This window comes from Trifolium pratense, linkage group LG3, assembly GCF_020283565.1.
Source record: "Trifolium pratense cultivar HEN17-A07 linkage group LG3, ARS_RC_1.1, whole genome shotgun sequence".
Taxonomy (NCBI): Eukaryota; Viridiplantae; Streptophyta; class Magnoliopsida; order Fabales; family Fabaceae; genus Trifolium; species Trifolium pratense.
The window spans coordinates 25,643,458-25,663,475 of record NC_060061.1 but is presented as its reverse complement, the minus strand read 5'-3'; the positions used below and the strand labels follow the sequence as shown (position 1 = coordinate 25,663,475).

General features: G+C 34.2%; 1 protein-coding gene and 1 long non-coding RNA gene across 11 annotated transcripts; both read left to right on the top strand.

Annotated features, from left to right (window-relative positions):
- The first annotated feature begins 13,288 nt into the window (after positions 1 to 13,288).
- Positions 13,289 to 16,014, top strand: LOC123917653. 10 transcript variants are annotated; one of them, XR_006812515.1, is made up of 7 exons: positions 13,289 to 13,598; positions 13,681 to 13,768; positions 14,300 to 14,596; positions 14,719 to 14,922; positions 15,012 to 15,071; positions 15,474 to 15,575; positions 15,668 to 16,014. XR_006812515.1 is itself a non-coding variant. In XM_045969429.1 (6 exons), the coding sequence occupies exons 3-6, from the start codon at positions 14,604 to 14,606 to the stop codon at positions 15,815 to 15,817; spliced, it is 498 nt and encodes a 165-aa protein (XP_045825385.1). In that variant the 5' UTR covers positions 13,295 to 13,598; positions 13,691 to 13,768; positions 14,382 to 14,603; the 3' UTR covers positions 15,818 to 16,014. The 10 variants fall into 10 exon arrangements, 7 of the variants coding, with proteins under 7 accessions (XP_045825385.1, XP_045825383.1, XP_045825384.1 ...); XM_045969429.1 differs by lacking the exon at positions 15,012 to 15,071 and having other exon boundaries at positions 13,295 to 13,598; positions 13,691 to 13,768; positions 14,382 to 14,645; XM_045969427.1 differs by lacking the exon at positions 15,012 to 15,071 and having other exon boundaries at positions 13,295 to 13,598; positions 13,691 to 13,768; positions 14,300 to 14,645.
- Positions 16,015 to 17,971: 1,957 nt separating this feature from the next.
- LOC123917652 lies at positions 17,972 to 19,243 on the top strand. Its single transcript, XR_006812512.1, has 3 exons — positions 17,972 to 18,061; positions 18,363 to 18,410; positions 18,913 to 19,243. It is a non-coding gene; the product is annotated as an uncharacterized LOC123917652 (long non-coding RNA).
- The last annotated feature ends 775 nt before the right edge of the window (positions 19,244 to 20,018 follow it).

Sequence of the window (20,018 nt, the reverse complement as noted above, 5' to 3'; positions counted from 1 at the left end):
GTCTCATGGGTAATTTGTTAGAATATTTTCTAATATTTTGTGGGCTGCAATCAATTGTGGCTTTTGGTTTTAATAAAAACGGGTTGATGTTGTTATGATCCATTTGATGATGCTTAAGCCCGATAATTGTGATCAGTAATAATGGGCTTGAACACTAATTCTGATTTGTGTAGAAACAAAGTGTAGGCCCAACTCTAGAGTCCATGATGACTGGTACTAGGGTTGTTATCTTATAAATAGATTGGCTAGGTCCCCTTTGCCGTCACGAAAAAACACAGTAAGCTCATTTGTTGTCTTCCCCATCAAAGACCTCAAAGACTGGAGCATGTGATAGGCAAAGGAAGACCTTGTCTAATATATTGGTGATTCCGATATCGGCTATTCTGATAAACATGATTGTCGATTCAAGTAAGTGTGTTCTAATTTCATATAATATATCGATCTCTAAATTGTTAATTTATTACATGTGGTATCAGAGCTTCTATTATATGATTTAGAACCCTAATTTTGATGAATTGAAAGATCACCTAATACCTGCTTTTGTGCATATCATGGCTATCGTTAATCTCTTTGGCAAATCGGTTTTCATGTCGGTGATATTTTCTCCAATTTGTGGATATGCTGCGATCGATTTTATTTGCAGTACCAAGGCTTATAATTAATTTGCACGAATCAAATTTTTTGCTCAACCAATTAATTTGCTTGAATGAAACATTGTTTTATGAATGAATCTTAAGAAAAAGATGTGCGGTGCGTAATATTATATTATAGAACCCTAATTTCGAATTTGCCTTTTTTTTTTTTGTTTTTTTTTTGTTTCATGTTATGCTACTATATAATGAATCATAGATTCATAGCCATGTTTGATCAATGAGAAAATTTTATTCGGCTATATTTTGTTTTTCTCAATCAATCACGTTTTATCAATCTGGTGGCATTGAAACTTTTAATGACCCTACCTACCACAATTTTACATGAATTTGTTCTCTGATAAAATTGCATACAATTTTGGTATGTGGTTTCGGATCATATGTGTTATGCCGCCATTGACAAAAGTATAAAACAGGATTATACCTTTGTGTTATTATTAATTTTACGATGAGGTGTCATTATATGAACATGGGCTGCAGTATTTGTCCTTGAAATTTGTATGATAAAACAATTATTTGTTATTAATATTGCACAATTAGTATGATAAGCAAACTGGCAAACAACATCATATGGGACTTGAGGCAATGCGCTTTATATTGTTCAAGAGGTTAATGTAGTATGGCTTTGTGACAGTACTCTTAAAATCAATTATTTGTTTTGTCATTCTTTATTTTCTTTATTGTGATACACTGCTTCAACAATATTGAGCAAGAACGAGCCGGAATTCACTTCGTGTCATCGTGATCCAGTTTCAGTCAATCAGGTGAAGAATATAAAATTTCCAATATTTTGTTTTCTTGGGCATATGATTAATAATTAATATTGTGATTAATTTTGGCATCATCTAAGGAATGTTTGATATAGTCACAATTTTGATATAGTCTACTCCCTAACTTTTATGTGATAAGAGTTTGGTCCATCTATCTATTTTCTAATATTTGAACTTTGATCACATTTTTTATTTGATCAAATTTTGTGTGACTATTAATAAGGTGTGATTGTGCTTTGGATCGTGATGCAATTTTATAAATATCGGTTTTATGTATGCCGTATGGTTCCTGTTCATGATGAATGGATCTAGGTTTTGGCTAATTCAATATATTTTCTTTTTGGAAATCTAAAATTAATGCATCAGATATTTTGGGCATGGATATTAGTTGTTTCTATATGTACTCCAAAGTTGATTGAATAATGATGCACCAGATATTGTTAATTAAACCAGCCAATCCTAGAATAATGTTGATCAATCGCATATATGATCCATATTTGCTAGATGCATGAATTACCGTGTTTGGTTAATTTTATAAATTATAAGTTGCCTTGTTATTACCTTCTCAATTGTAAAATATCATTAGAGATAATATTTTAAAGTAATTAAAAATTGAATTATCTTTGCATTGTGAATTATTAGAGTCGTTTTATTATGATATAACGGTTTATTGTTGATTTGTGAACTGTTTGAGATGACACCGTAAAAGACTTCATGGTACTCTCGAATCATCAAAGTTCATTGACTCTATTTGCAAGGATGTAAGTCACATTCTTGAAGGTTAGTTGTGCAATTATTTTTCATGTTGTGACTTATTATGCAATTGAATATAAGGAGAAATTTGTTTTCAATATCGTCTACTCCTTTTGAAATAATAAATGTGCAATTATATACTAAAATTTTGTTGTTTTTCCAGAATATTCTAAATTAGAAATTCTCTATATAATAATTAATTGATTTCATGTTATATACTCCAATTTTTTAAATTTTACTCTATTGAGTGAGAGTATTTAAAGTTTAATATTTTGAGAGTTCTATTCTGGAAAAATATAAATTTAGTGTGACATTGTTTGACATGTCCATTGTGTGATAGAGGAAATAGTTGAATATTTGTTTAAATATTTTAACATTTTTGGATTGGTAATTCAACTATAATTCTCTATCAAGTGGGAGAGTTTTACATGTCAACTATTTATAAATGTTTATAGAGACTTATATTGAGGAGTCCTATGTTATTTATAAAAGTTCGGGACTATTTGTTTTATATCCTCAATAATATTCAAATAAAGTCTCATATTATTCCGCTGCATAATTTATTTATTTATTATATTGAGTTGACTGTTTCACAGTAATGATCTCTTATGAGTTGACTGTTTCATAGTAATGATCTCTCTCCCCAACTAAAGACATATAATTATATGTGAAAACTTTTAATTATTGATTCCTATGCAAGAGATTTCATGCGTTGGTATAGGTCGTTACCATCAAAGTGGGACCGCTTATATCAATTGATGGAATTTTCTTTGTAGTTTGAGGAATGTTTTTAATTGTGACATGTGATTTTCTGCCTAAAGATGATAATTATATGTTGTAGTTAAAAATTAATTTGAGATGAAGTTATTGGAAGATGTATTGATCGGAGGAATTTGCCTGCCTAAAGGTGACAACTTTCAAAGTTCAATGTATACTTATTGATTAACTCATCTGAGGTTTTGTCTAAGGTTTTGACCTTAGTTGGTGCATTCTGCCCAAAAGTGATTGTACTATTATATTGGTCTCTTTTGATAATACTAATCCAATTTGGTTTTAATTCAAATGAATTTCTCCAGTTATGTTTCCATTGAAATGTTGAACATCATAGATCACTTGATTAGTGGGAGATAACTTATATTCTTTTGATATGCTTGATTAGTGGGAGTTTAAAATTTTATATTAACTCCTTCATAATTTTGAAATTATTTTAATCAAATATAAATAAATATTATAGTTCAGTGTTGTTGGGATCACTATGCCGGTGATCAACACTATTTTGGAGCTGAGGCATTATATAAATAAATATTATAGCTCAGTGTTGTTGGGATCACTATGCTGGTGATCAACACTATTTTGGAGCTGAGGCATTATGGTATCTTAAGAACCATGTAATTTCTCTGGCTTTGAGGCATTTGAGAGAAATTATGTCTAAAATATTGGAGCTCGATGTTGATTAGATCATTATACCGCGGTAGTCAACATCATTTGGGAGCTTGGACTTGTGGTATCTTATGGACCATAAAATTTCTCTGGCTTTAAGGCATTTGAGAGAAATTGAGGACTGACGAAGAAAATGATAGTATGGTTGAGATCACAGACATATCATTTTCTCGCTACACTCTACGCAGATGACTAGTCGACGGAGTTTGGTGGTATTTGTAACCATGGAAGGTGTTGTATTGATAATGATATAATTACCGCTATGATTCGATATCATTTAACTTTTGTTGGATGGAGTTTTAATTAGATGTTGCATCTTTGGATCAATGTGGCCACGTTAAAATATGTTATCAGCCCGAGAGTCGTTTTCAAAATGTTTTCTCAAATTAAAAAATATACAATTGATTTTGCCCAAGTGGGAGAATGTTAGAATATTTTCTAATATTTTGTGGGCTGCAATCAATTGTGGCTTTTGGTTTTAATAAAAACGGGTTGATGTTGTTATGATCCATTTGATGATGCTTAAGCCCGATAATTGTGATCAGTAATAATGGGCTTGAACACTAATTCTGATTTGTGTAGAAACAAAGTGTAGGCCCAACTCTAGAGTCCATGATGGGTGGTACTAGGGTTGTTATCTTATAAATAGATTGGCTAGGTCCCCTTTACCGTCACGAAAAAACACAGTAAGCTCATTTGTTGTCTTCCCCATCAAAGACCTCAAAGACTGGAGCATGTGATAGGCAAAGGAAGACCTTGTCTAATATATTGGTGATTCCGATATCGGCTATTCCGATAAACATGATTGTCAATTCAAGTAAGTGTGTTCTAATTTCATATAATATATCGATCTCTAAATTGTTAATTATTACATAATTCCCTCTTTGTGTGCATCTGTACGTGCATCTTCAAGATTTAAGAATATGTACAACTACAAGCTTGCCTTGCTACCTCTGGCAGAAACATTTGGTTGATTGTAACATGTAGATGAATTTGAGGATTGGAATGATCGACTTAAATGCATAGTATCTCTTTTCTATTTAGAATTGATATTAAAAAAAAAAAGGACAGAGAGGAGAGAAGGTGAGAGCAGTTTGTTTTTATTTGTTGCAATGCAAAGGCATGTTCGCAGGTTTCGTGGAAAGATACCTTCGTGGCATTAAGCATTTTCCTTTAAACATATACAGACAACACCAGCACGATTCTAATTGTTGCTTTCCTGAACCAAGAGTCCAGAATCACCCTTTGAAATTTTGTGCTAAGCATGAACTCTAAAACTTCACTATTGAAAGAACAATAAATATTACAAAAATTTGACTTTCCAAAGCTAATAAAAATAAAATACAACAATTTGATCGTGAAATGGAGTTCAGTTGAAAATGAATAAACAAAGTTGGGGTGCGGCCACTTAAAAACGCTCTGATAATACAACCTACCATACCTGTGTTACAAATTGAGTGTTGAAACTTGTAATCTAGGATACTGCTAACTACTGAAAAAACCAGGTCCAGCTCGAGAAAGAAGCTCTTCACCGGCATCCTTACCCATCTTCATCATATCTTCATAAGCACAAGGACCAATCTAGAAGTTTAAGTAAGCTTAAGCATGGTAACTTTTGACGGGTCGGAAATTAGAACTAAAATTAAATAAATGTATTGCAAAAATGTCTGTACTGCGAGTTCCATCGGGGGAAGCAACTAATCCTCTAAACAAGCAATTGCCATCCTTGTCCCTGCTAGCATACCCTGCAATAAGCGTCCAGCAAGACCCATCCAAAGTCGTAAGGAAGGAAAGAAGGCTCTTTCGCATGAAATTGCTAGTCTTGCTGAAGCCAAATGAGATGTGTCCTAAAAAGTTACGCGATCGTGCCAAATTCCACACGGCCGTGTAACTTCATGCTGATAGCAATCTCATCTTTTGGCCTTCTATTTTCACTCCTTAACTGCCACTTGTGGCTTTGTAACCCTTAACCATTTGTTTCCCACGAATTTCATGACTTGTAAGCCTATATAAAGGCCCCTTGGCTTGACAAAAATCATTAAGCAAGCATATTGTAATTTCTAGTTCATATTTCTTGTTTTCGTTTTTGTTTATTGTTCTTAGTTCATAGATTAGTGTTGTGTGCTGCTCATGATGTATGTCAAGAATTATTGGCTTGATGCCTTTCTCATTGCTATTTCTTGTATATATAGAGGTTACAAGGTTATACAGGTAATTACACTAAATAATTACATTTAATGAGAACAAATCAATATTTGATTTGTTTTCCTTATTCTAGAAACAAACTAATAATTATAATTAAGAGGACAGGTCAACTCCTTATTCACATCCCCCCTCAAATTGATGCGGTTGGTCAAGGAGCATCAATTTGCTAACAAGAAACTGATGGCGTGGGCGCGGAACAGCTTTGGTAAGAATATCTGCAACTTGGAACTGAGTACTGACATGAGGAAGTGCTATAAGTCGGTCATCATAGGCATCACGAATGGAATGACAATCAACTTCGATATATTTTGTGTGTTCATGAAAGACAGTATTTGCAACAATCTGGATGACACTTGTATTGTCGGCATAAAGTGATGTAGGCTCAGTTTGCGGAAATCCAAGTTCAGCCAAAAGACCACGTAACCAAATAATTTCCGAGCATGCAGCAGACATGGCGCGATACTCAGATTCAGTAGAGGATTTAGAAACTCTTGCTTGCTTCTTACTCTTCCATGAGATCAACGATGAACCGAGAAACATGCACCAACCAGTGACAGATCGACGAGTGTCAGGACACCCTGCCCAATCGGCATCGCTATAAGCACTCAATTTAGGAGTGATTCCGGTGGGAAAGAAGAGACCACGATGAGAGGTGCCTTTCAAATATCGAATGATACGACGAACCGCTGCTAAATGAAGATGTCGAGGAGAATGCATAAACTGACTGACTTGCTGAACAACAAAAGAGATATCAGGACGAGTAATAGTCAAGTAATTAAGGCTACCCACAAGTTGTCGATACAATAAAGGATCAGGCAAGAGATCACCATCATCACGATGATATTTAACATTAACCTCAAGAGGGGTATCCACCGGATTAGCTGATTCGAGACCAGCCATAGAAATCAAATCGGTGGCATACTTATGTTGATGGAGAAGAATTCCTTTAGATGTAGAATGAACTTCAAGACCAAGAAAATAATGTAGGGTACCAAGATCTTTCATGTGAAATGCGGACTGTAATTGTTGCTTAAGTCGCTGAATGGAAGCAAGATCAGAACCGGTAATAACCATATCGTCAACATACAAAAGAAGAAGAACGATACCCGCAGGTGTGCTATGAATAAATAAAGAGGAATCATATTGACTTTGAGTAAAGGAGAACCCAAGGAGAGTGGAGCGAAATTTCTCATACCATGCTCTAGGCGCCTGTTTCAAACCATATAAGGAACGTTTGAGCTTACACACACCTTTAGATGAAGAGAATAGACCTTGTGGCGGAGTCATATAAATATCTTCTGTCAAGTCACCATGTAGAAAAGCATTCTTCACATCCATTTGATGAAGAGACCACCCACTAGAAGCAGCTATAGAGATTACCGTGCGAACAGTTGTCATCTTGGCAACCGGTGCAAATGTCTCATCATAATCAATTCCATATTCCTGCTTGTTTCCTAAAGCAACCAAACGAGCCTTGTAACGGTTAAGGGACCCATCATAATTTAATTTCACGGAATACACCCATTTGCAACCTATGGGTTTGACATCAGGAGGACAAGAGACAATATCCCATGTAAAATTCTCTTGAAGAGCTTGAAGCTCTTCATTCATTGCTTTTATCCAACGCACATCTTTAACAGCCTGTGAGTAACAAGTAGGAATAGATATACTAGACAATGAGGCAGTCAAAGAAGTATGTGAAGCATCATACCTGTCTGGTGAATATCGATCTGGTGCTCGAGATATTCGACCAGAACGTCGTGGTTCAACCATAGCAGGAGCAGGTGGCGGAGCAGTGTCTGGAAGGGGCATGGGAACCTGCTGTCTGGATTTCCTGACATATACATATCCAGGTTTATAACGTTCTATAGATTCAGGCATAATGGAAAAATTAGGAAGAGTAACAACATCATCCAAGGCAGGAGAAACACGATGAAACATAAATTGATCCTCAAAAAATGTCACATTACGAGAAATGCGGAAGCGACAATTAGATACATCATAACACACAAAACCCTTATGAGAGTGACTATACCCCATGAATGCACATTGAACAGATTGTGCTCCAAGCTTATGTCTTTCAAACGGAGGTAGATGAACAAAACACACACACCCAAAAGTATGCAAATCACTATAATCTGGGTGAGTTTTATAAAGACGAAAAAAAGGAGAATCAAGATCAATAACCGTAGAAGGAAGACAGTTGATCAAAAAAACAGCTGTGGAAAGAGCCTCCACCCAAAATCGAGATGGTACAGACGCTTGAAGAAGTAAACTGCGTGTAACATCAAGCAAATGACGATTCTTGCGTTCTGCCATTCCATTTTGTTGAGGGGTATTAGGACAAGAACGTTGAGACAAAATGCCTTTTTGTTGAAGAAACTCCTGAAACTCATGAGACATGTATTCACCACCAGAGTTAGAACGAAATTTTTTAACACTTCCATGAAATTGAGTTTCAACATATGTCAGAAATTTCTGAAACATAGAAAACACTTCAGATTTAGCGCGAAGAAAATATATCCAAGTAAACCGACTATAAATGTGACAAAATATTTATAGCGAGCATGAGAAACTACTGGAGACATACCCCATACATCACTATGAATCATCTCAAAACAAGTGGAAGCACGATAAGCACCAGACGGAAAAGGTAGTGTTTTACTTTTAGCCAATTTGCAAACAGAACATGAAAGAGATGCATTAGAAACGATATTTTTATTGCCCAACAAACGATTTTTAAATAAATGAGATAAAACAACAGAGTTTGGATGACCCAATTTCCTATGCCAATCCTCATAAGAATTCAAAACATTATTACAAGCAAAAGATAAATGACTAGAAATAAACTGGAGTGGAAACAGTCTTCCCACTTTAGGCCCCTTCGCGATCACCTTCCCCGACACCTGTTCCTGCACAAGACAACCATCACGAGAAAAATTAACATTACAATTGTTATCCACCAATTGACCAACAGATAATAAATTGGAAGCAAGTCCAGGCGATACAAGCACATCTCGAAAATCAGAGTTAAGGTCACCAACATTAGTGATAGACAGGGCATTGCCATCAGCAATTTGAATATTCTGATTACCATGATAAGAATGTAAATTGTGCAAGTATTCAGAGGATCCTGTCATGTGATTGGATGCACCAGAATCAAGAAACCATGGGCAAGAAACATTAGAAGACTTACCCTGAATTCCCAAGGCTGAAAGAGCAGAAAGTACCATTTGTTGGATTATTTCAGACTGTAAAGCACCATCAGTAGATGTACTGGTGATGGAAGGACCAACTTCAGAGCTTGTAGAGGCATGAAAAGCTTGCACCGGACGTTGTGTTCGTCGTGGAGGACGAATAGGGCAATCAGAGATAATATGGTCCCGCTTCTTGCAATAATTACAAAACTTCTTACTGCAACCACTAGCAAAATGTCCAAATTGTTTGCAAGAGAAACATTGGATATGTCGAAGATCATGACCGGACGAGAATTTAATAATGAATTTTTTACACAATTTTGTCACAAAAGTGGCATGGTATTCCGTTTTTCTTGTCCACACACCTCACCACAAAATGGTAAAGCTGAACGTAAAATACGCATACTCAATAACTTCATTCGCACTATCCTCGCTCATTCATCTATGCCACCATCATTTTGGCATCATGCCCTACAAATTACCACCTACCTTCATAACATTCTCCCAACCAAAATTCTTTCTCATCATTCACCAACCCAATACCTCTATCGTAGGGATCCCTTGTATACACACTTACGAGTCTTTGGGTGTTTGTGCTATCCTCTTTTTCCTTCCACCACCATAAATAAACTACAACCTCGCTCCACCCCATGTGCCTTTTTAGGATATCCACAAAATCACCGCGGTTACAAATGTTATGATTTGTCTAGCAAGAAAATAATAATTTCTAGACATGTCCTATTTGATGAGACCCAATTCCCTTTTGCCAAAATACACTCTCCCTCCACTCACACATATGAGTTCTTAAGTGAAGGCCTACATCCTCTTCCACACTACCACCTCCAACATCATCCAAACCAAGCTGAACCAGAACCACATACAACTGAATCGCCTCAAACAGCCACAACACCTTCTTCACCTACCAACCAGCCTTCCTCTTTGCCCAGTAACTCGTGGCCACACCCACCTATATCAACCGAAGCTACACCTTCTCCACATACTTCACCGGTCCACCAAATCAGCCAAGAACCATCCCGAACCATGACAACCCGTAGCATGCATGGGATTCACAAACCTAAACGTCAATTCAACTTGACCACCTCAATTACACCATCACCTTTACCCCGCAACCCTAAAGAAGCCTTGTCCGACCCGAATTGGAAAGCTGCCATGCTAGACGAATTTAATGCTCTTATTAAAAATAAGACATGGGAATTGGTGCCTCGTCCCCCAGATGTTAATGTTATTCGTTCCATGTGGATTTTCCGTCACAAAAAGAAATCAGACGGTTCATTTGAGAGATACAAAGCTCGATTAGTTGGTGATGGTAGGTCTCAACAAGTTGGTTTGGACTGCGATGAAACATTTAGCCCAGTTGTGAAACCATCGACTATTCACATAGTTCTTACCATAGCTCTCTCAAAATCTTGGTCCATTCATCAACTAGATGTTAAAAATGCATTTCTTCATGGTAAACTTCATGAAACTGTTTACATGCATCAACCGATGGGTTTTCGAGACCTCATTCATCCAGATTATGTTTGTTTATTGAAGAAATCTCTTTATGGCCTTAAACAGGCCCCTCGTGCATGGTACCAAAGGTTGTCAACAAAAAAAACTCAATATGTTCTTTCCGCAAATTCTAGTCTAATTGAGAGTTCACAATCACAACTATATCCCCTTTTACGATAGAATATTGTGATGTGTTTATTGAATACAAAGCTTCAAAGGCCATCACGATTCACAATGACTCTCTACACTACAAAAGTTTTTCTATTTTGCCGCGGACTATTAGCCACGATTACTTGGATTGTGGGTAAAGAACTCGATTTATCATGGTCAAATCCTGGCTAAATCGAATATTTTGTTATAAGACTCACACACGTGCATACATTTTCCCTCATTTTTTTCCTCACTCCTTTTACCAATTTCCCCAAATTTCCCTTTTCCCAATTTCTCCAATATTTCATTTTCCTTTGCTAGAAAATATCTATGAAATCTATCTCTTGGCCTCGCCGGAAATTTTTCTCTACCGCCGCATCAATTCCATCTTCCGTCTTGAAATTTCTTTTGGTTTATATATATTCCGCAAAGAAATGTGTCATTTTCCTTCAATTTCTATCAATTTAAATGAAGAAACATGTAAATCTTCGTCGTTTCCATCTATTTCTCAATTTGCAGCAACATGTTAATTTCTCAATTTTCTCATCAGCGATCAAACTCATCTTTCCCCGAACCAACACCGCTTTTGCCGTTTGTCATTCTTGCCGTTAGAAAGATTTCCTAAGCCATTCTTGTCGTTCGCAAAAGTATGATTTCTTTTCATCTTTTAGTTTTATTTTATGCCCTAATTTTACTTCTTTTGTTAGGTTTTAGTTTACTTTATTTACTTCATTCATATGTCAGACTTAAACCTTCAATTTTTTGATAGGTCAAACTTAGATTTAGTAAAGCCTAGTTCGATTTAACCTATTTACTACAACATTTATTGTTTCTGGCAACACATTTTTATACAACATGTGTAAATGGTTGCCTAAAAGTAAGACAGGCAACAATTTTCGCTTGATGCCATATATGTTTTGGCAACAACATATAATTGTTGCCTAAAATGTGAAAGGGTACAGTTTTAGCCTGTAACAATGACGTTCATTTGGCAACAACTGATAAGTGTCTCCTAAGATGTTTTAGGGGACAGTTTTGAAGCGATGCAATATTTCTAATGAAAAGGCTACATTTATCAAATGTTTCTTTTAAAATTCAGCATTACATTTTTTTGGCGGTATTATTTAGTGTGAAATTTTTTGGCGTATTGTTTCCCTCCAAACTCCAAAGTGTAAAATATTTTTTTTCTTTTTGGAACAAGTGTAAAAATGTTTTAATAATAAAAATAATTTTTTTTGAATAAATAATAAAAATAATTACTAATATAATTAATGTAGTTATTTTTGTGAGTCCTCTTTGAATTGCTTTAAGTTCTTTCTCTACCTTAGATTAGATTGAGACATCATTTTTTTACATGATTTTTTTCTTCTACAATATAAAAATAAAATAGAGAAAATGATACATTCATTAATAGTATAAAATAATTTTACAATACATTAACGATGTATTTTTTTTACACATTTATCCAATCAAATTATATCAGTATCATTTTTATAGATTTATTCTTAAAATATATCTTAAATGTCTACATATCATGATATAATTAGATGTGTGTCGAAAAATTACATCGTCGAGCTATATAAATTGAATAAAGACTTTAGACCTATCAGTTTGTGCAATATTGTTTACAAGATTATTACCAAAGTCTTGGTTCTCTCCCGCTCCTAACATAGGGTTAGTTGATAGATATATCAAGTGGAACAATAATAACTATACGTGTGTCATTCTTAATGTGGATGGAAGTTGTCTCGGTTCTCCCGTTCGATCCAGATTTGGCGGCATTATTAGAAACACTTTCGGCAACTATCTTGCAGGCTTCTTAGGCTTCATTCAGGGGTCATCTGACATTTTGCTCGCTAAAATGTATGCTATCTACAAGGGTCTCCTACTGCCCAAAGATATGAGTATTGATGAACCTGTTCGCTACTCTGATTCTTTACACTGTGTCAACCTCGTCAAAGGTCCTCAAATTAAATATCATATTCATGCTGTGTTGATCCAAGATATAAAGGAGTTGCTCTGTTAAACCAATGTTTATCTTCATCACACACTTAAAGAAATGAATCAATGTGCAGATTTCTTGGCTAAACTTGGAGCCTCCTCAGATGTCGACTACTTGACTCATGCTTATTTTCAAGAAGGCGTTCGTGAACCTCTCATGAACGACGCAATTGGAACCTTCTTTCTTCGCGAATAATTTTTGTTTTTTTGTTATTTATCTTTTCTTATTAGGTTCCTTACAAATTGAATTCAAAAAATAAAATAAAAATGCCAAAAAATTGAAGTGAGTATATATATATATATATATATATATATATATATATATATATATATATATATATATATATATATATATAGGGTTTTGCTAACGTGCACCCGCTTATTTTTAAGAAGGTGTGTGTTAGCAAATGATAACTAAAAAGTAGTTAAATATACCTTAAGGTGTATGTTGCTAATGCATACCTTCATAAAAAATAGTGGGTGTGCATTAGCAAATCTCATATATATATATATATATATATATATATATATATATATATATATATATATTTGTCTGCTTTGCAGCTAGCTTAAGAAAAGTAAAACAGTAAAATTTATCTTTTTGGATAAAAGAACACTAGTCAAGCCATTGGACAACACGTCAGGATATACTTTTTCTTTCTTTACTTCTTTCTTAAAAAATCCCAAATTCACTTGAGTTCTAAAAACCCTATTGTGAAGATGAACCATTTCCACCCACTGTGACGGTGGCTGAGAACCATTAAAGGGGAAATCTGCATAACTCTCACCTCAAATTTATCAATAATCTTCTTCTCTCGGTTCCCATTGTGACGACGCAAAAGAGTGAAGTTCGTGACACGAAACGGAGCAAAATAGTCAACTTCTAAATCTGCAATCACATTGATCGTTCAGATTGATTTGTGAGTGAAATTAACACTGATTGTTATGTTATATTTATTCTTTGGTTTAACCATACTTAGTATTTTTCGATTTTTTTTCAAGGATTCACCAGATTCGCCGTCGTATATGTTCTTGCGACAACACTGAATCTTCCTCTGCGAGAAGATTTGCGACACTTCTGTCTTCAAAGGTTAGTTCTTTTCCATCTACCAATTTCCTCTTATGTATTATATTTTGATTGTGTATCATTTTGTTTCAGCTTCTCTATTCGAAATAAAAATTAAATTTGAATTCTTTTTATAAACAATGAAGTTGAAAAGGAAAGGTAAATTAGGGAAATAATATATCCTCAACTATTTTGGCTATTAGAAAAAACAAATGAGGTGATTTATGTTGAATGAATTAATTGCCACCTGTTTTTTCTAAGTTGCTTATCAGTTCTAGTTTCACGAGGTGTTTGTTCTGTTCTTGTTGTGTCTTCTTTTGGCTACGGTAAGGCTTTTGTTGTGGTGTGTGAATTTGGTGCCGTACATGTTCTAGTGTGTGTTGTATTTGAGTTTGAATTAAATGTTACCCTACCTACTCTACTCCACAACCATATGAGATTTAATTTATGAGTTGGATTTTCTATTTTCATCTTTATCAAGCGATTCATCTTTATACAACCCTATGCTTAGTTTATTTTTTTATGATTAATATATTAGGTTTTTAATTCCTTAAGGTACTTATGGATACTGATAGTGATAGTGATGATGAGGTATCATCCGATGATATTGATGGCTTACTATTTGAGATGTTTAAAGATGTCACTGAAGCGGATGGGATACATGAAGGGCTAAATGAAGATGTAAAGAAATTTTATAAACTAGTTGATGATGCAAATCAAGAGCCATATCCTGGTTGTATCCTAGTTGATGATGCAAATTTTATAAACTGAAAGAGTAGTGTCTGACTTAAGGCTCTTCTTAGGAACATTGGCTAGGAACTCATCATTTTGTCCTCTAATTTACACAAATTGGTCAGGAATGCCAGATAAGAATATAAAATGTTTCTGGAAATATACTAATGTATGTGTGTATGAATTTGAATGTTAAAAATTCTTTGAAATTTTGATCTTATTTTATCTTGTAATTGTTGTAGTGGAAGTTTATCTTGCCAAATGAAGCACAAGATTGGGTTGACACTACTGTTAAAGATGCATGGAGAAGATATAAACACAAAATTAAGAAGAATCATTTTTTTAAGTATTCCAACATGACTGAGAGACTTAAACATCGTCATCCAAAGATGCTAGAAGTTCATTTTAAGAAGCTTTGTGAATACTGGAGTTTGAAGCCTATACAAGTAAGATTTATAATTAATATGTATGTATGCATGTATGTATGTATGTATAAATAATGTATTGTAATATTTTCTTTTAACTATAAATGTAGTCAACAAAAGTGGAGGCATGAGATGGGTCTCAAAAACTTTGCGTTACTTCGTGAAAAATGGTAATATTCTTGTGTTTTGCATTACTCTGTTAATATTTACTTGAACTGCTTGGATTGTGCTTTGAAAGATAGAGCTCAAATTGAATTGCCTGATCTGATTACCCAACTTGAACTGATAGATTAAAATGCTTGAATTGATATCTTTTCTGCATCAGTACTGGTATGTTGCTGTCTGTATAAGTGCATATTGCTGCTGTTGCACTGATGTTATCTGTTTTTTCTTCCTTTCCTAGTTTTTTTGTGTTGGTACTGGGCGAGTTTGTTCCCCTCACCTTTGATGTTTTTGTTTCCTTTTTATTAGCTTTTTCTTATATCAGTATTCATTTGATTTATTATGGTCTGATATAGATCGAGGGGTTTATTACGGTCTAGTAGGCAATTGAATTATTTTGATTTGTGCAGCGTGCAAAGGAAGGAAAAGAGCCCACCCAAGCAGAAGTTTTTTTTGAAACTCGGAAAGGAAATAAAGGAAAGAAATTGGATGTAGAAACTGAGAAAGCAATTGTATGTTAAAATTTATCTTTAAAATAAATTTAAATTATATGCAGTAAATATTGATATATTAGTAGATAATATTTAATTTTAATTTTTGCTAGGCCAAACTTCAAGAAATGGTTGAAATTGAGGAAAATGATACAGAAGCATTTGAAGTTGTTTTTGGGAAGGAGCATACTGGCATTTCAAGAAGATGCATTTTCGCATTAATTTCTCCATTGGCAACTGATTTGGATGGTTTTGTTTGCTAGGCGCATACTTGAAGTGTTAAATTTCATCTATGTGACATTTTGTTTACCATATGCGTCAAAGTATCAAACTACGATAGATATTTTGTCTACTATTTTGTATTTGACTTTTAACACGTTACGTTTCTCTATCAATTTTTTATTTGGCACATTATATATCTTTGTTAAATTATATGGCTAATCAAAGAGCTGATTTGAAATTGTAGTGTGTTGTGTATGTAATTAATTAACGGATTATAAATTATTGAGTGTTTAATTATAATGATTTGTCTAATATAGCAAATTTAAATGCAAAATTATATCGAAACATGTTGCCTAAGATATATGCAACACTTTTCAGTTGTCTACGATTACCATATATTGAGATCATGCCTACAGCATATACTGCTACTGTTTGAAAGTGTTGCCTATGCTAATAGGGAAACACTTAAAAACTGTTCCCTTTGCTTAACCTTTAGGCAACAGGCAGAAAATGTAAACAAATATGGCAACACTTATCAACTGTTGCCTAAAGTTTGCTAACAAACTGTTCCCTATTATCAATAGCTCAGGCGACAGTTTTCGAAAGTGTGGCTAGAAAGTGCGAAAACTGTAACCTTATACAATAGGTAACGCTCGCTTATAAAACAGTTGAAAACTGTTCCCTATACCTTTTGGTTACAGTTTTCATGGTTTAGGCTACACTTTTGAACTGTGGTCGAAAAGCAAAAATGTTGTAGTGTTCTAATCCTAGAAGTGAGAGATGGTGGTGGTTAATGTCAGATATGAGGGAGGAGGTTTTGTTGTTTTCTTCTGGTTTTTTTTAATTTAAAAATACTAAAATTCAGACTTTAAATCTAGGCCATTGGAAATTTTAATCGCCACATGTCCAATATCTGTGAGTGGGACTGAATAACTAGAGTATTCAACCGCATAAGCAGATTGACTCCGATCCTTGATATAAGAAGAAATTCAATTTTTAAATACAAAAAGTGTAACCTATATGGGAGGCCCCCATCAATGGTCAACAAATCTCTGTACTCTATTATGGAATTTTTGTTTCTTGAAAAGGAAGATTGTAAACGAAGGGAAGTCACTAGTCTACACTCTACACTGTAGTCATGACTCATGACATTGGCCTTGGCATTGCTATAGAGCCTAGATACCTGCTATGTCATGTGCCTATCTATCGTACAATAACACTTTGTTTGAGAGACACACATAAATGCAAAGTGTGCAAAAGTGGGTGTGCAGGAGTTAAAGTTGAACGTCATTTCATTGCCTTTTCTTGTATCAGGTCATTTCATTGCTTTGATTCTTGGTTTTTCACCAAAGAGAATCGTGAACTTCAACATCTATACTCATCGGTCATCAATTATGTTTTGAACAATTTTCTAGGTATCCACTAATCGAGGAGCTACTCCAACGTGTAAACTTTTCGTACAACTATATGTCAGAATGGGTCTGTTTGGCACGAAAAAAAGTAGGAGAAAATAAAATTACGTAATTAATGGATTTGGACTATATTAGTCCAAATTCATTAATTAATTTGCGTAATTTTTTTTTTCATTTCACTTTCTTTCCGTTGTACCAAACGGACTAATAGTGATTCATCGAAATTTTGTAAAAATTACAATTACGAAAATCCATGGTAATTTTGTAAAAGTTAATTATATAGTGTAGTTTTTGAAAAATCACAATAGATTACAAAATTTTAATCACCCAAACATATACTAGTACTACTTACTTCAATTTGGATTGTAGTCAGATATAAAGAAGATTTAACCAAATTATATGATTGTTATTTGGACTGTTTGATCTTAATCGAACGGCAAGATCTTCCATAACTACATGAGTTGATGCAGTTTTGCATGTATGCAACCCAAGTCCTACTTACTTACGTTATATATATATATATATATATATGGAGAATGTTAACATGTGCATATATCGCACATGCTAAGGTAGTAAAAATAGAAATTATGCTTTAAAATTTGTGCATTTTAACTTTTCAAGCATTAAATGTCGTGAATCATTAAATGTGAAATTTCTATATTAAGATACTTTATCATGTGCCCTATATGCACATGTTAACAAGACCCTCTATATATATATATATATATATATATATATATATATATATATATATATATAGTTGCAAATAGCAGCAGGGGCCACATAGGAAGAAAAACTCATTTGGTGTTTGTCTCTCTTTTGTGTTAGCCGAGAAGAGAGAAAGTACTGCAGTGTTTCAAGACAAACAAAAAGGTGTAATTAGTTTAATCCACTTCTTCATCCATTTTCATGTAGTTAGTTCAATGAGAAACTGAACAGAACTCTCATTAGTGTTGTTTCATGTTTAATCTAGAACCTTTCTACATATAACTCTTGGATCAATGAGAAACTGAACAGAACTTTCATTAGTGTTGTTCCATGTTTAATGTTTTTATATTCATGTTCTTTGTTGTGCATGTCCTTGTTTAACTATAATAAGTTGGAGTCAGAGCTAATGTGTGTTTGATGTTTGAACAATGGCAACTTATATACATTGAAATGTTGTAATGTGCAGTAGCTGGAGAAGCCATGGAAGGAGGTAGCTCAAATAATACAGCTGCAGGTTTTTTTTTTTTTTTTTTTTTTTTTCAATTTTCACTGTAAAGTTTTCTAGCATTTCTTTTTGTCTCTTAAATAGTTGTTTTTTTTTTTTTTTTCAACAAATATGACACCATCTTTTCACATTATTTATTTATTTTCTCAAGAGTTATATATAGCATTAATTTGTCAAGATATGTTTTGTGTGAAATAATGAATTAGAAAAAAAATATTTGATTTGTTACTATTTAAGATATTTCCAAAGAAAAATCAAGTCCTAATTTTTAGGAAAATACAGTCCTACTAACTAATATTCTCGGAACACCAAGTCAAAAAAAAAAATGTTCTCGAACACTAATTAAGAAAATTTAATATAGTAAAATTATCATAAATTTTTTGTAGTAACACTTTAAAATATGAAAAATACAATTTTCAATACAAATTTTTCTTTTTTATAGTGCCCCAATAATTAATGTATCCCATCTCTATTAACAAAAAAAAAAATAATTTGATGGGAATTTGATTAGGAGCAAAGTTGACAGAGTTGGAAGTGTTACAAAAAGAACATGATGAAAAAAGTTCCAAAATTCAAGAGCTGAAGAAACAGATTGCATCAGCAGAGCAGCGTTTGGAAAAGAAAGAGGCCACAGGGGACAAAATGGAAAGTTTCAATGCATTAAGCCAGAAATATAACAGTCTGAGAGAGGAATACAATGCAATTCTAGCTGAAAAATCAAGTGGATCAAATTAATAATTTTACCTCTTAAGTCTTAAGTTATTATAATATTATTAGATGAACAATTAGTTTTATTTGGTAGTAATATTGCTGTACTGAAATTTCTACCAAAAATAAATAAATATTGCTGTACTGAAACTATAGTTCATATCTAAATCATAACTCAGCCAATTATCACCAATATATCAATGCATTAGATCTCAATATAATTCATGACAAAAATAATACTAACAAAATAATTTATTCAGCAAATCCATACTTGGATCTCAATATGAGTTATATCTGTTGGAATTTGCCTTTGAATCGATGATGCAGAAAACAGGTTTTGGTTCTGGTGTTGGCGCGGCACGAAGGCTTCGTGGCGCAAGGGGCCTTGGGCTGCAAGGTTTGGATATATGTGAGCATCTGGTTTCGGCACGGCGCGCGGTCTCCATGGCGCAAGGCACCATTGTGCTCCTGTCTTGGCCGGGAGTTTCTGGTTGTAGCGCAAGGCGCGCTGACCTCTGCGCATTGCGTGGTCGGGAGTATATATTGCTGCTGCTTCATTTGTTGCAGCCGTGAGAGAGAGGAAGAGAGAGAAAGTGGTTTTTTTAGGGTTCATCATCCAACGTTAAGATTAGAGTGTTAGAGCGTTTCTCTTAGGTAATCTCTAGGGTTGAGTAAGTGATTGTAACACGTTGTAAACACTTATTGATTGAATCTCTTGGTCACAGGAAGAGATTCGGGAAAAGGGTAGATTGAGGAAAACTCTAAATCTTGTAACTCTTGTGGTGAATCTCATTGTAATCAAGTTTTCTATCGACGGTGGAACGGAGAGCTCTCTCTCCCCCAGAGTAGGTTGATTTTAATCGAACTGGATAAATAATTTCATCGTGTTCTTTATCGCTTTCATAGTTT

Coding starts and splice junctions, on each gene's coding strand:
- LOC123917653 (XM_045969429.1), top strand. CDS start 14,604: ATGCCAGATAAGAATATAAAATGTTTCTGGAAATATACTAAT. Junction 14,923..15,473: donor GGAGTTTGAAGCCTATACAA/GTAAGATTTATA, acceptor TGATTTGTGCAG/CGTGCAAAGGAAGGAAAAGA. Junction 15,576..15,667: donor TAGAAACTGAGAAAGCAATT/GTATGTTAAAAT, acceptor AATTTTTGCTAG/GCCAAACTTCAAGAAATGGT.